This window comes from Lampetra planeri, chromosome 1 (genome assembly GCF_965212315.1).
Source record: "Lampetra planeri chromosome 1, kcLamPlan1.2.h2, whole genome shotgun sequence".
Taxonomy (NCBI): Eukaryota; Metazoa; Chordata; class Hyperoartia; order Petromyzontiformes; family Petromyzontidae; genus Lampetra; species Lampetra planeri.
In genome coordinates this window covers 30,611,293-30,630,188 of record NC_136107.1, presented here as the reverse complement: position 1 = coordinate 30,630,188, position 18,896 = coordinate 30,611,293, and the positions used below count along the sequence as shown (strand labels likewise).

The 18,896-nt window shown below is 44.6% G+C and overlaps 1 protein-coding gene across 1 annotated transcript in view; it reads left to right on the top strand.

The window, feature by feature from the left end:
• Positions 1-18,896, top strand: part of LOC144721108 (ankyrin repeat and fibronectin type-III domain-containing protein 1-like) — a 92,431-nt gene that overhangs the window by 29,175 nt on the left and 44,360 nt on the right. The window contains exons 2-4 of the mRNA XM_078598493.1: positions 1,238-1,369; positions 12,801-13,053; positions 16,658-16,868. Coding sequence (XP_078454619.1) covers positions 1,238-1,369; positions 12,801-13,053; positions 16,658-16,868 — 596 coding nt within the window. The remainder of the gene's footprint in view (positions 1-1,237; positions 1,370-12,800; positions 13,054-16,657; positions 16,869-18,896) is intronic.

Sequence of the window (18,896 nt, the reverse complement as noted above, 5' to 3'; positions counted from 1 at the left end):
TTACTAATTGGCTGTGTCGGGTGGTGACGGGTTTAACGACACATTTATATGTATGCAATCTAACCCAACAAATCTCTGTCATGAATAGAATTTAAGTAACCATATTTTTACTCTTTGTGTTTTCGATTTTGTTTAAGGTTTCATCAGTGTACTGCTCTTTTTACAGTATCACAATTATGACCTCTGCATTGCTACAAAAAATGTCCATGTGTACTTGAAATTAAATGCAAATCTTTACAATAAATGGTCGTCCTCCAACCGCTAGTCACCTATGCAGACAAACCCTTTATATATATAACGATTAATATGTATGTTTATCACGTGATTAATATGTGAGAGCATTAGTATGCAACGAGCAAGGGAAGGTGCTCTAAGCCATGTAACCCAGTGGTAATATAAATAGACCATGAACTGTTCATAGCCGATGCTGTCCACATAAGACTAACATGTAACAAATGCATATTTTGGCCACCCATATTGTAGTGCCACTAACAATTTGTTCAAGTGCCCGTCTGAGTGTGTCTATACACAGGCTGCTTCTGCATTGTGTGAGTGTCTGCGTGTGGCTATACGGAGCGTGCATGTAAACGGGGAGTTTGGGCATTGTGGTGTGTGCGTTGCACGGTTATCTTGGACTCCATTCCTCGCCATCCACAGCACCGGTAGCAATTGCTATCAGAATTTGACCTGAACCTCTGTTAGCTAGAATCAGCCTAAAATTGTTATGATAAGCTTGTGCACTGGAGACACAAAAGCCAGCCCAGGCATGGTGGTGACCACACCACACCCTTGCGTGCGTGCTTGCCGGCTTATCTTACGTGCGTCCTTATGAATGTGTGACCATGTGAACACGTGTGTGTGTGCGTGTATGTGCGTGTTTGTTTGTTTTTTCGGAGGCTGACCTCCAACGACAGCCTGAGGCACAGGGATGGATACACCGGGAAGCATACGTACAGAGCAAGCAAACTCAATGCAAGGCCCATCCTTCGTAGACACCATTTACTGGGGGTCTGCAAACCCTAAATAAAGTGTATGTCCCGTGATTTCCCATAAGACGGCTTCGCAACCAATTGCAGGAATAACAAAGCATCAAGTCTTGCTTGGACACTGCTACCCAGTGAGTGGCGGTGACGTCACCACCACCACTCGCTGGGTGAATCGCTGCTGCTGCTTCTGCTGCTGCTTCTGCTGCTGATGGTTTTGTGATCATCTCAGTCTGCTTTCTGTGTGCCCACAGGTTTGAGGGGGGCCTGGCGAGATTGACCCAGCGGCTGAACCACAAGGAGCGGCGACAGAGCCAGGGAAATGTGCTGAGTGACCGCCTCGCGTTGCCGGAGGTTAATCGCCAGAGATCTGTCAGCTTTGACTGGTGAGGCTTGCCTCCCCGGGCTCAAACCCTTCACGTCTCACGCTTTCATCTCCACTGCCAGCAATGCGTGCCGTCTATCGGTACAGCAGTCTTACAAACGGTTATAACGTTTACAATATATATGTCTTCTTTTACGTTTTATTTCTTTCGTAGCTGAGCTGCGGTGGATTGTTGTTTGAGCACCTGCGATCAAACAAATGTAGATGCAGGGTTGGAGTTGTGTTCAAAGCGTGCTAAACACCTACTGCACGGCATCGATGTGTCTTTAGATGGCAGTGTAGCAAGTGGGTTGTCAGAAGTGATGGAGTGTGACTGATGTTTAGTGATCATTTTTTCTTATTTGTGTGTCTTTTCTGGGCATTCTGGAAGCCTCGAAATTATTTCCTGGATAATGTATGAACGTACAGGACAGTATTACATGCAGCCTTGCACTAACCCATTGCACTGGGTCTTGTCACATCTCCGCTCTATGTGTATGTATGTTCAACTTCTTTCGCACCATACGTAGCCAACCATGCTTATCAGAGGTGCGGGGGAAGGACAACATACTAAACACAAAAAAGCAGTTCTTAAATAAATTCGTTTTCAATCTAGATTTAGAAGCGCATAGCTTCAGTGGCTTCCGAAAAATCTCACCCTCATTAACATCGTTCTCACAACACTATAATGATGAAACCAAGATAAATGCTTGTGGCAATTCGAATGATAAATGTCTTTGCTATTTAGAGACTCTGATCTTAACAGCTTGTGATATGGCACTTCAGAGAATGACGACCCTATCTTCGCTGACCTCACGGAACCAGTGGCTCTTGAGTAACCAAAATGTCATTAATTTAAACAACGTTGTAGTCATAATGAAACTGCTGTGGTGATTGTCCCATTCCTTTCGAGATGCATACAATAAGCAGCAGCAGCAGCAGCAGCCGTCCTTGCTGGTGAATTCTCACCAAGTGGAGAGTTAAACCACAAATACCACGTCTGCTACATTGAGCGGTAGAATGGAAAGTGAGCAAGCAAGAAACCACCGTTATTTAATATTTGGTGCCGGGTACTCGTTTGTAGCGTTCTGACCTACCCCGACTGGACATCTATGATAAAGAGCTTTATAGCTCATCGGATTCCTCCAGTATAAATAGATATTCTGATTCAGATTTTGTGGGATGGTTCCATATGTTTATCCGATACACAACACCATGTGTTCCATCAGCATTGTTACGGCATTCAGGTTGCTTTTGAAGATTGCCATCCACTGGGAAGTGGGTTTCATAATTGTTTAATGAACACGTTTGAGAGAGTGCGAAGCAATGCTCCGAGGGATTTACATGACCCCTTGAAACTGGCACTGCTCGGGAAATTGGAGGTGATCATTTGTGCAGACAGTAACATGCTTAATTAAGCAATTTAGCGGTAAACTAATGAGCACATTTTACATTGCAAATCACATATTTATCCCGATGTGTAGAAGCTGTTGTGGCCATCTCAAGCTTGTTCATCCTCTTCCTATTATAAGTTAATATCTATGTTAATCGGGTTGCTCAAGACTGCATATTCAGACACGACGTTTGAACGATTGTGTGTATGCACTCGCTGGAGCACGACGTTACTCAACTGCATTATATTATTTGTGCATGTGACACCTACACACAGATATGTACTTCATCTACATCAAGTGCCTGTCACCAAATTATCCGGAATGTGTCCGATCTTGTCAGAACTCGGAAGCTGAGCAGGCTTTGAGCCTGCAAAGTGCTCGGATAAGAGACCACACGCTCACAAAACCAGGTTGCCCAAAGCGTTGTGGGGCTACGTGATAGGCAAGAGATAGCAGCAAATAAAATCCCCACTCTACTATACTGTTAGGCTTCGGAGCTCCGCTCCTTCATCAACCTGCCACTGGACCAGCGTGAACGATGGTCCAATAACCCCCAGTCGTGGATTAACAAAAGGGGTGACACCTACACACATAAATGATGAGCTAACCCTCCTGTAGTCTTCATCAATGGATCCTGGTAACTGTGGCTGATTGTCGGTGTGACACTTTGGCTATGCGCGACGTTATTTCGGCGCCGCGTTTGTACCGAGCCGGATATGGGTTTTTTTTTATCGCGCTGACAAATAATTTGTGGTATGCTCTTTTTAATGCGCGACACATGCACAACGTAATTTTGTAAATGATAATAGCGGGTGGACAGCTGCCACCTCTTTGTGTATGTACGCAGCATAGATAATCCTCCGCTGATATGCACATGCACAGAAGCACAATGATATGTCGTGTAGGCAAACATTATAATGAAATAAATGCACCCGGAGCATATGCGCGTGCATACACACACACGACAGACACGGCCCGTTTCTCCCTCGTCTGCCTTTATCTGATGCTAACAGCGGAAATAAATGCAGAGCGTGCAACAGAGATCTCACACCCAGCCAGGGAAAGAAAAAAAAACGCTTTGTAAATGCAGCAACATGGCCAAGTCTCATATTAATACCGCAGCTGGCTGACTGCACGCACACACACACAAGAGTTCCACCGTCAGTGGCAGGCATCGCAGATGACAAGGGGTAGGTGGCTGTAAAGGGATGGGGGAGGGCTTGTTGGTAGGTGCCAGGCAATGCCAGAATTCAGAACTGCTTTGAGTGGACATGGGGAGTTAGGAATTGACGCCTTTGAATTGCTGCCATCCTTCCTCCTTATCCTCCTTCACTGAACAGAAATGCGTTGTGCTCGAAGATTTTGCAGCAACAACACCAACAACAACAAAAACGCCGCAGCTGTCCTCCAGACTGATGACTGTTTGGACGGTTTCCCACAGGACGTGACATTCGTGCCGCCGCAGTAAATCTGCTTCTTTCAATGGATGATTGCTCTATAGACTTGCCAGCGTGGCCACGCTGGTTATCTTTACATGCGCCCTTCAACAAGGAGAGAGTGGTAGTTTGCCTGTGTGTGTGTGTTTGTGCACGAACTGTACAAAATAACATTTCTGTGACGCCTGTTAATCAGGCATATAATAATAAAAATTAAAAAATATACCAGCACATAGCGACACAATGTTCCATTGACAACTTTAAATTACACTCACCGAAATGTTATATATTTTTTTTAGTTTTCAGTTTTGACGCATCAATGCATAATCTTTTAAATAAATAAAAAAGCGAAGCAGTTTCAGCAGCATAATATATATATTTTTCCACGTACAATACAGCCGCTTAAATATTGCGCAGTGGGATACATGCATGCCGGTGTGAATGATATGGACTTCATTAAATTCACCGCTGAATGAGACATTGTGGGCTGACCTAAATTCGCCATCGCCTTGTCCACGGCATCGATTCAAATTAAATAAAGCAAACGCATCATACGCCAATGTACGCGGTTTGCCGCCGACAATATTCGTGCTTGCGCAAAACAGCCGTCGCCAAAATATTGCTCTTGACGGCGGCTCCCGCGAGCGACGTGTCAATGAGTTTGCGTGCAGTGACGCGTGCGATGGGACGCGACGGACGTCATAGTCGACGCCGGCCCACGTCGTTCGACTCAAATGACGTGCATAGCCTGAACATGAATCATTTCTCACAATTATCAGAAGTTGACATTTACTTTATGTCCCACCCCCTTCCACCTACCCCCCACCACCACCACCCCACCCCACACAAAGACAAAGATTCCCCCCTATAGCCTGTAACAGACTGTTGGGGGCAAGTGCTGTTAGCGAGCACCTATGAAGGCCGGCACGGCACACGAGGGGGTGGGTGGCCAGCATCACGCCCGGCCGCATTTGTCTCCCCAGTGGCGATGTTTACGCACCGCACCAGGTACTCATTTTGAGGTTGAGCCGAACCAGCGGAGGCCCAGTTCAAATAATCGCTATCACTGGTGTTGGCCGTGAGCGGGAATCAAACCCGGATCGCCGTGTTCGGAGCACAGCATGCTAATCATTAAGCGGTAGTGACCGCTCCCCACACCCCCCCCCCCCCCTTTTAGCCACACTAACCATTCTTTAAGAACGGAAGAGCGGCCTCTATTTATTTTTCGGTGTCGCATTGGCCCTCATAATCGCATACTTCCCACTGCATGCACTCCTACAAAACTATCTTAACCACCAGATGAGCCCACCATCTGGACTGCAGGTTGCGTGGTCCCACGCTAGCAGCTGCGTGCGTTGATCATCATCTGGTGTGCCGAGTGCACATGGTGACAACGCATTTTTTTATGGTTTTATGTAAGTGGGTTGCAAAGGCTGGGCAAGCGAATCAAAGCCTCGGAAGCTGGAACGTTTCTGCGCCGCATTCTTCTTCCCAATCTGTTTGGTTTTGTTCATCGTGTGTCGCGTGGTTTATAGACGCATGGACTGGCCACGGCATTCCGAGTAATTGATTAAATAAAAACATTGCACGCACGCCTGTTTCAAACGGGTTCGGGAGATTTTGAATTGGGTAGCCACCCATGACGGTATCAGAAGTACATTTTTTTTTTGTCCCCAGACGACCTGCTTGTCAGTTTTGATGTGGTTTCCTTGTTCACCAAGGTGCCTGTGCCTGACACCATCGCAATCATTGAAGACTTGGTTCATCAAGGACTGAATGCTGGGGTACCCCCCCTGGTGAGACACTGCTTAACCAATACATACTTCACCTGGAATGGAACCTTCTACAAGCAAATTGAGGGCACCCCAATGGGCTCCCCCTTATCTCCGGTTGTAGCCAACATCTTCATGGAGAAATTTGAGACGGACGCCATCCAGACTGCCACTCTACGCCCGACCTTATGGAAGAGGTACGTAGACGACACTTTTGTCATCTGGCCACATGGCCGGCCTGCTCTAGACCAATTTCTCGACCATATCAATTCCATACACCCAGCCATCAGATTCACCATGGAAGTCGAAAATGATGGCAAGCTACCCTTTTTGGATGTCCTAATCAAAAGGAGACCTGATGGTTCAATGAGCCACTCTGTCTACAGGAAAGCCACCCACACGGATGCTTATCTAAAACCGGATTCCCACCACCATCCATCCCAGAAGAATTCCCTCATCAAGACTCTATATCATAGAGCCCAATGCATCTCCGACCATGAACACATTTCCAGTGAACTCAAACACGTACGCCAAGCTCTTAAGGCTAATGGTTACTCCGACTACACAATCCGCAAAGCCATCACTCCAACCACCAAGAAGGATCCTGTTGAGGAGCCTTTCAAGACCATCACCTTACCCTACATTGCTGGGGTCACAAAAAAGATCTCCAAAATCCTGATTAAACACAAGATCCAGGTCCGATTCAACACAGTACATAAAATCCGTGATCTGGTACCGTCTGTAAAAGATGTGGTTCCAGACATACAGTACCCTGGTGTCTACAAACTAAGTTGCCTCTGTGGTAGCAGTTACATTGGGGAAACCAAACGACATGTCTCGGACCGCATCCGTGAACATAAAGCTGACCTGAAACACTGTAGGACAAACACCTCAGCCGTGGCAGATCACTGTTACAACTCAGTGGGCTCACATGACATTGACTTCTCCAAGACAGAGGTTCTCTGCAAGCCATCTGGCTATCATGAGAGATTCGTACATGAGGCGATCCACATTTACAAACACAGAGACAATTTTAACCGAGAAGATGGATTCTGGCTTAGCAATCACTGGAAGGACGTAATAAACCATTTTGATACACATTAGGGTGGGTAGAATAATACATAGTGTTATATTAAAAATGTATAAGGTATAGGGTGGTTTATAGCAATACAGTATGTAATTTAATGTTGGTTTTGCCTATGGAAGTATATAGTACGGTATAGACGCGTGTGATGTAAGAGAATAAAGTTTAGATGGAAGCATATTATATAATTTTTTACAACGTAGAATTTTTCATGTATTACTTACTGTTAGTAACTCAGCTTATTGTAGAGTATAGTAAGTTTACTGATGATGCTATGTAGTTTATACTTTAGTTTGTCATGCAGTTTATACTGTAGTTTTTTACGTGGTTGTTTAGTAACTACAGCTACATACTATTAACATTCCTTTCCTTTGTTAATGCTCCCCCCCTTCCCCCCCCCCCCTTTGATGCTGCTAATCCTGCATAATGCACGGGCATAGTATTGATTTGGAACCCCCCCCGCCCACCTCCTACGCATTTTCCATATGCTGAATTCCTCTTGATATGCAAATTATTTTGTTTAGGCGCTCTTCTTCCCACCTCCCCCCCCTCTAACCCAGCTTAAATATACGCTCCAAGCTTGGGGTGTTTCATTCTTCGCCTGAGGATGGCTGCTTGCGTTGTGGCCGAAACGTCGTGAGAATTGTTTTATTATGTTTTATTTTTATTATTTTATTACTTCCCTTCTACGTGACTTTACCGAAAGAACCAAGAAGATGAGTACATTTTTTGCCAAACTTGAGCGTCGACTGGAATGGAAAAGCGGGTAAAATATCCCTCGAGTAAATAATGTATGCATGCGTGTCCATTCAACTGGCGGACATAACGCTAACAGCGATTATGTTTTATATAAATGGCCGCACGGTGTTCTGGGTTAAGGTTATCACAATGAGGTGGCATGAATGAACCCGAACGGAAATCATGCACAGAGTGGCAGAGTTCATTACATGCCGTTGATTGTGCAGTATTTTCTCTTGTTTATTCTTAACATTTATTATTTTTCGCGTGAATGCTGTCATCTGTGTTTATACATAAATATAAATCGTTTATTCACACGCTCACACTCAAGTGAGTCAGAGCAGCCGCCACTACGGCTGCGTACCACGTTTCAGAAATCAATGATAAAAATATATAAATATATAGGGAAAAGGTAGTAAGAAGGGCTACAACACATTGCTAAAGATGGGAGAGGTGTGGGGGGGTAGATATTGCTGTTCTATACAATAAAATACAAACATCAATGGGGGTTTATAAAACTTTTTCAGGAACAATGTGAAACTGCCGCAAAACTTGACAATTGAGAAAGAAATATATGTGGCATTGTACACACCTGTTAATATAAAACCGGCATCCTTCAGCTTTGGAACCATTCATAGAAGGTATATGCTTTCAAATCGACAGTAGACTCTTGATTGTCCACGCTAATGACGGGGGAGGACGGCCTCAGATAATTCAAAATCGTGGATAATCCAAAAATATTCCTTTTCCCCCGGATCTCCGTGCCAAAAGACACTAAAATAGGTATAAATTTAAACTTACGAAATAAATGATCATAAAAATCACTCAAAATGAAGCACAACTCATGATTTAGATTGTTACTATTTGGATTTAGAAGGAATACTCACGATCGACGGATTGATGCGCGTGCTCAGTGGTAACACTTTCCTGCTCCCGCCCTGAAGAGTCCGCCCACTCAGTGGGTAGCAGAGCCACGCCAATCTTAATCAATCAAACTCTGCCCACTGTTGTAAAGATATGCAACTACTATACTGTAATGGTGATCCCCTGGAATTCGAATTAACCGAAGCACATCTTTGTTCGGTTTAAGCACATGACTTGTAATGAACATTTCCAAGGTTGGCAATGTCCAACTGTTTTTAGATTATTAATTTGGGCCTAAGGGGAAATCCACGAGTTATTCATTCATGTCAGAATCTCAGGTTTTGACATAAATCCGCAAATCGGATAAACCGCACGCGGATAATCGAGAGTCCGCTGTAAGTGTGTACAAAAGGCAAAGATGCGGCGATCGTGTTAATGCTACTGCTGGCTGGAGGGTTTCCACTCGAAGAACTCATGAGAACCTTTCTAAGCGGGCATTTGGCCTACTCTTTCACGACGGGCAGACATCTTGGAAGCGGTAGCAATGCCCACACATTACCCCCACCACACGCAACATACTGATCAATTCACTGGGTGGACCCCTTCATGTGACCCCATGGACAGAGGTGGGGTGCAATTTGAAAACCTTGCCCACTGTTTCAGCATGTCGCGCGATGGGAGATCCAAATGGTGACACCTTTAAGTCCAGTATGCCAACCGTTCGTGTGGATGAGGAACACAATAAATCATTCATAGAGTGAATGGAGGTGATGACTAGAATTTGATATTCATGATGACATATGACACTTGCAAAAAATATAACTAGCTGGCAGGCGTGTGCATTAAAGGCAAGGAAGTCCATTTTTAGCTTTGACTGACTACAAAGAGATACACAAATGCACATACAATCTAATACACGTGGATGTAAGATTATATCAATGTGCTTGACATTCTATTGGACATGCACTAATCACATTGTACACAGCATAACATTAATGTTTTTTTTTTACACACTTTGAAAATATTTTACCCCCAATCTTGCCGAACAGCTATAACGATCGGTGCATTGGTATTAGTTAGCGGTTTGGAGTTTGGTTTCGTTCTGCAGAAATGCAATATATAGAATTTTGCTAAAGCTTAATCGGGTCCTCTGGTAAAACTATAGAACCTGGAGAAAAATCCAAATAACCACGGGGAGAGTGGACATGCAAACTCGAAATATACAGACGTCAGGGTCAGGATCGAAACCACGACCTCCTGTATACCAGGCGAGGTCGTTGGCAGCCACCTTGTCCCCCCAATGCAGGTGCAGTAGGCATTGAGGACAGTGCGGCAACTTCCATTGTTATCCAGCCCGTAGTGACCGGCGAAGTGAAGTATGGTCAAAGCACCCTCACTCCCCTCACGGCTCGTGAGGAGGTCCAACAGCGAGCAGTCGATTGACAAACGGGCGGTACAGGTCATGTGTCATGAGCAACAAGCAGCCTTGTTGGGATCCCCTCCCCTTTCACAATAGAGGCGTGGAGGCAAAGTGAGCAGTTTAACGTTTACATTGTGCCTTTAGTGTATTTGATCATGAGCAGAAATGTATTCGTTGGGAAGCCTGCATTTCTCCTATATCCTGTTTCTGGGAATCAACCTCATCAAATCGTTTATCAGCAATGCATAGAGAAAATCCAGCCATAACGTTTTTTTTAAGCGAAAGCCTGTCTTGTTCCAGACGCAGATGCACAGCATGAGATTCAAATAAATAATGACGCTAAATAATTCCCGACAATGATGCGCCATCTTACGTTTTTTTTTCCTTTTGAGAGGACATCTTACGCTAGCTTCCTGTCAGGGATGATTAAGTTCACGTACATGAATGAATGGAAGAGAATAAAGCGGCCAAAGCGTCACGGATCCCCAAGATCACCCAGCCGTCGTGCAGGATCTCCCGTTCCACTTGGACGACGGTGCGACGTGATCCATCATTCCGTAGAAATCGTTGGCAGTGCCAAATGTGGTGGTTGCACATCATCGCGGCGCAGCGATGGTCTCATTTGTTCGACGACGTACACCCGCGTCACCCATCAGGCTTTTCAAGTAATTGCTCGTGACACATCCGAGTATCATTCTCTCCATCTCTGCTGTTTAAAAAGCCCCAGCGCACAGCTTCGTCGATTGTCAATCTGCCTGACAATCGTCGAAATTAAATAGTCTAATGATGTCTGCTTTCTCCTCTCAACAACTATTTGCATCCGCAAAAGCACAACAGACTGTCAAAGTTGAGCTTATTGGAAAAAACAAAACACGTGATAGAAATATTGCACTGCCATGGTTGGAATTTCAAAAAGCACGTAATGCCTATAAGCAATCTCTCACAAACATACGCAACATCAACCTGGCAGCTGGCAAATCATTGTCATGTTAATTTGGATGTGCTTTATGTATTTGTCTCTTTGTGATTATATTTTTCAAGTGATGTTTTGTCACCTTGCCATATTTCCATGTATATATATATATTTACAAATAATATATGGCAATTATTATTCTGTATACATAAAACAAAATACAACAATATTGTTATTTTTCATTTAACTCCCATTATTGGCCTCTGAACAAGTCACCCCGAATGCACCCGATCTTGTTAGATCTCAGAAGCTAAGTAGAGTTTGTCATGCACAGTGCTGATGTGGGCAAGCACCATTCGTGCACAACATGCTGTGGGGGCTCTGTGGCAAAGCAGCAGAAAGCAGTGCGTCAAGAGTCCAGTGTTATATTGCACACTACCTTATGTGGTTCCACATCTATGCTCCATACGTATCAGCAACCTGCACTGACGAGCGTGGTAAAGTGAGGTCAAAACAACCTCCATGGGCTGCATGGCCTGGTGCTGACAGCGTTCAGCGGTGCACTGAGGGCTGCACCGTTGTTGGCCGTGGAGACTAAGTTCAGCTGAAAATAAAAGACGAGCTGTACATTCGATTTACTTCTTTCTATCACTAGTTTATATACATGGCATTGCCCGGGTCAAAAACAAATTTCAAAACTACTCTTAAAAATCTATCAGCAGTGGGGACTGACTGTGGTGGTACCTGCTATGATGACAGCAGTGTATACTGTGGTGGTACAAGCTATGATTACATCAGTGCATACTGTGGTGGTACCTACTATGATTACAGCAGTGCATACTGTGGTGGTACCTGCTATGATTACAGCAGTGTATACCGACTGTGGTGGTACCTGCTAATTACAGCAGTGCATACTGTGGTAGTACCTGCTATGGTTACAGCAGTGCATACCGACTATGGTGGTACCTGCTATCACTACAGTAGTACATGCTGACTCTATAGCAGTATTTATCGACTCTATAGCACAAAAGTACTCACCTGACAGAGTGGCGTGGTGAGGCCTAGTCCCGTGCAGAGCTTTCGGCCTCGCCTAGATTGTCCAGCCGGCCGAGATGACACCTTGGCAGACAGGGGCTGGGCTGCTGCCCTTGACCCCCCCCCCCCCCCCAGCCATGATCTCCTCGGCCGCTCTGCAGTAATACCTATGGCCTTTCGTGGTAGCATCTACCGACTGTATAGTGCATTTTTAACGCGAAAGAAAATGTCCCCCTCACTCCCACCGAAGACGTGCGACTTGGCATGGGCCGTCCCCCCCACCAAAGGCGCGTGAGATGGTATGGTCATTCATACGTCATAAATAAGTAAGTAAAAAGAAAGCACGAAAAAATCGCACTCAATCGCTAATTTAACTAATTTTAAGTTGACGTATGTGAAAAGGAATAGTGCTTGCTCACCGCGGGGCTTACGGCGTGGTACCTGGCTATTTTTTTTTCACATAAACCCCACCGTTGGAGAGGCAAATCCTTCGCAAGCACGCGAACAAACACACAAACCCACACACAAACCCACAATGTTTTTTACTATTATATATATAGATAGATGTTGTTTTTTTTAAGAGCGCTATTTTCCAAAATACATTCGAAATTAAGACGTACGTTCATTAGAGGGCTACCACTTTTTTATATTTTAGCATCGCAATAAGGCAGTTTTACTTCAGTAACATTGTCAGAGGCGTTTTTATTTTAACTTGATTCGATGCATTTTTGGTCCATTGCGGGCTTATGAACCGACCATTTTGGACATCGTCTTCCCTCATCCACTTGCTCCCAAAGGTCCTGCACAGGAAAGATGGCGCAGCCGCTGCGCGACGTCCCCTTGCCGAACGCTTCCCGCCGGATGGCTGCGGGCGGCATGGGGGCCCCAGGGAATCCCTCGTCGCCCAGCGCCGCCAAACGCCTCTACCGAAACCTCTCGGGGAAGTTCCGCAGCAGCAGCTCGTCCTTCGAGGAGGCCTGTGGCAACAGCGGAGGCGGCGGCAGTGGCGGAGGGCGCTCGGACAGAGACCGCCTGCGGAAGTCGTCCACTGTAGGTGCCCCGAGGGGAACCGGCTCTGGGCTCTGTCCGTGAGAAACGGGACCCACTGTCGTTCCAAGCACAGTGGTGGTACTAGCCCAGTGAAGGCCCTTAGCAAAAATATTAGCGCCCTCACCTCCCCACAACCGTCCCTCTGAATTTATAAACTCCTCGTGAGATGACAGAAGAGATATAGACAATAGATAGAGATGTAGAGATGTAGTGAGAAAAGATAAATGAATACAAACATGCAGATGTAGTGAAATTGGAGAGGAGCGATACAGACACGATAGAGATGAGAGATAGCAATTGCTTTTGTTGTGCGAATAGCTGGTAATGTTATTAGAATTCGAATTTGGGGTGATATTCGATGCACCTCTGTGCAGCTCCGATTACCATGGTTGGCTACATTCGGTGCGAAAGACGTTCAACATACATGCATACATTTGTTCGTGAATACGGGCCCTCTTGAGCTGCTTTTTTAGCCCGAAGTTTTATGTTTGGTTTGGTTATGCCGGAGCATTACCACTGCCCTAACCCAATGCCCTATGATGCACACCTGCAATCTGGCGAGCTTGTAGGTGGATCGTGCAGAGATGAGGCCACGCTGTGGTGTAGATGCCCTCCTGCAGGGCAATGTATTGCCATGAGAACCAGCATGATAAGTAGGTTTCTGGCAGGAGTTTGAGTATTATTCTCTCATGCTCATTAAAGGGAACTGGCCAAATGTCCCAATGCAGGGCCCTCCTGAAAACCAGTATTGGCACTCAGTAAGGCCTTCCTTGGCAATTACAAACAACATATGATGTAACTATGGGACCCTTTCGCCAATATCAAGATATTGAATGATAAAAGAGGCTTTGGCCTTAAAGTCTTTGTTTTATCATTAAACAGATTATGTGTGTGTAACACGGTGCAAATGATCCTGCCATCACCACCGCTTCATTAAACCACACTGACCACGATGGGGATGTGTGGTTGAATAACTGACATGGCATGACTGACTTGGCATGGGGAGGCCTTTATCCACTTTTGGATTGACAAAGGGCTGTGAATGATTCATATTATAAAATGCTGAAGTCCCATTTCCTGTTGGCACTATCTTTATTGACATAGACCTGCGAATGTAAAATGAAATAATGAAATGAAAATGGCACGTGGCCCAATACCCACACGCGTGTGTGTTATCTCATAAAATGCATTGGAGGTAACCCATAGGGCTTATAAATAAATGAAAAGCGTATTAAACGCACATGAAAGCAGAGCAGTTTCTGAGTTTGGAATTTAAAAAAACACGTACATAATTTGTCAAACACCTGGAAAACGCGCAGGCATTGGTTAGGGATCAAATGCCCTGCTAAGCACAGTTTACTCTATGTGCTCCTAATGCTTCGTTGCAAAATGAAATAATTTGGGTTAAAATACATCACTCAAAGTAATCCTGAGCGTAATTGCCATTCGCCAGCAATGGTTCAAGCAAGCCTGACTGATGATAAGACACTGTAATTTGAAAACGGTCCAGAGTTTGTTTCCATTGAATCAATGCTGCTGAAATGATCCACTCCCAGAAGGCTGTGGAGCCAGGGGGTTGTGTCATACTTTAATTTTGTTATGTGGAGATACAGATATAGCAGAATCAGAATATGTATTTATACTGGAGGAATCCGATGAGCTGTAAAGCTCTTTGTCCAGTAGGGGCGGGTCAGAACGTTACAACAACAATATTCTCACAAAGTACAAGAAAGGTAAACAAATCACCCAAACACACAAATAAAACTAAACCATCCTCATTTCAGCAAGCAAAGCCCGCTGTATTGTCTGCTTACCTATTTGTTGGTTATATTCTCACAATAACAACGATTATTTTGTGTTTTTACACGGGTGCAGCAGGGAAACTTCTCATACAATCATACTACTTGCTACCAAGGAGTGTGCATATATGCAGCTGCGACTGTAAAATAATTATAATTTGATTTTATATCACAATACATTACAAGGTCGCAATCATTACACACAAAGTGCTTGCACAAGTGAACCATAACACCTTGCTGATCTCGTCAAGGAGCATCAACCATCATGCAAACTCCGGTCATCCTCGCAGCTGCCTTTGGCTAGCCAATGAAACAAAGACGACCACTGCATCGCGTGCTTTCATAAGTGCTTCTGCGGCCGTCTGGAACGCTCTTCCTCCCAATATTAGGAAGCCACTGGAGCTATGCGCTTTTAAATCATCTCCATTGACAACTCATTTCTTTAGCACTGCTTTTTTTGTTTAGTTTGTTATCCTTCCCCCGCACCTCCGATTGGCGCAGTTGGTTAGGTGTGGTGCAAAAGAAAGTTCAACGTACATACACAAAACAGTTTCAGTGTAATGGCATCAATGTTTTTGACAAATGACCTTCAAAGTTAAGAGAGGAAATAGATGTTTAATTTGATCCATGTAAGGCAAGCACACTTTGAAATGTGGTGGCACATGGAAATTAATGAGAAAAAAGTAAAGGTTTACATAAACTATCGGGGAAACAAACCGTGTTAATGCTTTTTCGACGATGTTTATAAACAAAACATGTTTTGGTGAAATTCACTCGCTGATAAACACTGCCAATAAACACTGCGGCATTGGAAACACCAGTGTTTTTTGCCCAGCTTAGCCCATGAGCCAAGAGGGGTGGGTGATTGGTACCACTTGGGATGACAAACGCTCCCAATACTCACAAATGGGCAGTATTCACCGCTGACAGTCTCCGCCAAGGTTAGCGTATATAATTTCAGTTTTATGTACGTACAATTTTCTATTTATTTTCATATTATATTCTTGGTTCTTTCGGTAAAGTCACGTAGACGGGAAATAATAAAATATTAAAATAAAGTCACGTAGAAGGGAAATAATAAAATAATAAATATTTTTTTATTTCCCTTCTACGTGACTTTACCGAAAGAACCAATAATATGAATCCCTGCAATCACGAAAGCTTTAAATCAAAATTTTATTTTCATATTGCCTACATGTTTCAAATAATCTTTTATTTTTCTCTCCAAAAGGATGTTCACTATCAATAATACGACAATACTTTTCTTGAATGACCTTTTCTCATAAATGCTATTATAGTAACCTTGCTTTCATCCATATTTTTTATCTCATGATAATATTGTTCGACAAAATACTCATTCGCTTTTGCCACCCTTTGTGGTACCAATAAGAAATGTTTGGGTCAATGGCTCGTGGACCAGCTGTGCACTGCTATCGTGAAATATAAGTGGAGACCACCTCTGCGTTATGGGACCCCTGGAAGATGTACCAACAAAATGGTGATAAATGATCACTCAGCATTTCACGAAACATCAACTCAAGGCTACAACTAATGCTCGCCATTCGTCAAGATGTTTCACACACATTGTGCTGCTCCTTAAAGATGCAACGATGAAAAAGTCGTGCAGAAAGTTTTACAAACATTCGGTGGAACAAACAAATCAATTCACGTCTGTTGCTAGTCGAATGGTTCTCACGCGTTATACGTTGCGGCTGCCGTAAGCCAACATCATTTTGGGCGCATCGCACACCTGTACGTGTTTTCTAAAATTCCTGCGGGGGGTGTCTGTGCACTGGGGGTCGCAGGGCTTGTCGTGCGTCGAGGCAATGTTTGAGGCGGTGGAGCATCAGGACATGGACACAGTGCAGGGCCTGCTGTCCCGCCATTCGGCCGAGGAGCTTGACCTCAGCTCGCCCAACAGCGACGGCCTCACGCCTCTCGACATCGCGGTCATGACCAACAACGTGCCCATCGCCCGCATGCTGCTGACGGCCGGAGCTCACGAGAGCCCCGAGTGTGAGTTGAGCCTCCTGCTAGCCCACGGGCCCAATGTTCATGCACGCTCATACACAACTAAAAACGAAACCTGGCCGTTCGCCAGATGATGCTAGTTGTAATTACTGGTGAAACGTTGTAAATGTTGTGGATTTGCTCTCCAACACACCGGTGTGCTGTACAAGTAACGAATTGGCATGTTCTGTCTACGTGACAAACCTTACAAATTGGCTGTGCCGGGTGGTGGCGGGTTTAACTGCACATTTATATTTACGTGATCTAACCCAAAAACCTCTATTATGGCTGATATTGGTCAGAAAAGCCTACGTGTTAAACTAACTGATAATGAATCAGGCGACGTGCCAGTTGTTTTTCTACTCATTTATTCTGTTGTAATGCTGCCGTGCTGCAATGGTGAGCATACTCAACTTGCAATTCGGCCTGATAGTTGAAAGAATATCAATCTGCCGGGTCCCTGTCCTGCAAGAGGTATAAATGTGTACACCCGAGTAGATCAGTATGGGTATGCCCACCCCTTCCGAGACATCTGGTCAGCATGGAAAGTAGGCCAAGGATCACATCGAGGAGCTCTCTGCAGCGTCCTCCAGTGGACGCCAGCAGTGGCGTGATTTTCAAGAACATAACCCTCGCGAATATCGAGGCCTTACCATATCATACTCCACGTGCACATCGTGTACATTTGGCGATATTCCACAGGGCAACCGAAGGGATATTTAAATTACCTTGCGCAATTTGCCTAATCGTGCGTTAATCTTGTGCCTGTGATGCGGCCACCAATTTTGCAAGAAAGTAGCCTTCATTCAGTATTTCATGCACGTGGAATATGCTGATGTGTTTCAAAGCTTCTGTATTCATACGGTATTCGCAGGTTTGTTTAAAATTACTTACAATTATTGGTGGGATGCAATGCCGATGTTATGCCCGAGGCATACATTGACGTGTAATAACAATGAGAAGGTGTTGATAGTGTGTACTCATATGGTTACTAAGCAGCTCACTCGTTTGACTTTATGTTGGTGTGAATTCAAACATCAGGTCAAGGTGTTCCATTGCAATGTCAGTTACAGAAGAACCCTTAGGGCCCTGGCATAATTTGCTCAAATGTGTTTTTGGTGGGTTTTTTTCGTAACTCAACATTTTGCTGAGTGCTTACGTCTGCGTGAAAGACCATGCCAGATGTATATTTTCAATGCTGCCAATATCCTAGTCATCTCTTCTTTTAATGCTCAGCCAGCACCGCACATCGGCATTCCAAAGGTGTATTATCATTGCGTGCAACTATATCTGACAAGTAAACAACTTAATAAATGGTGTACTGGGAGGAGAAAAAAAATAACCTCTGGGTATTCAAGATACAAACGTGCGCACGGAATTTAGCCAAAGCACTTACTTCTAAATGCAAAAGAAGATGGTCCAGAATAGTTATAGATTGACAGCTGAGGAATGCGACAAGTCCAGGAGTATGCCCCGACACGGGAGGCGGATGAAATCGGGCTACAGGCAGGCAGGCGCTGTGGGTGGACTGTTGCTACATCACAGAATTTGCGATAGTTGACAACAACGTGGGGTGGCGGTCGTCCGGCAGTAGGTGACCGTTGATTACAACGCATCGCAAAACTCGCTGCCCTTGGAGGTTTGGAATTATCAGTCATTGAAGACCCCACCATGTTGAAAAGGCCTCTTTCTGTCTCGTTCTATATCTTGCTTCCCTGAGGCCTTCTCTCCCCCTATTGCTTCGCCTATTTCCCTTCTTTACACACACGGGACTCTGAAATCCTCCTGATTTCTCCACAACACACCGGTGTGCTGTACTCGTAATAAATTGGCATGTTCTGTTTACATGATAAACCTTACTAAATGGCTGTGTCGGGTGGTGGCGGGTTTAACGATGCTTTAATATTTACACGATCTAACCCCAAAACCTCTTATGGATAATATTGGTCGTGAAATCCTCCGTTTTAAACTGATGTAAATTGTTTAAGGGCGCCTTATGAATCTACATTATTATTGTTATGTCCATGGCCCGTT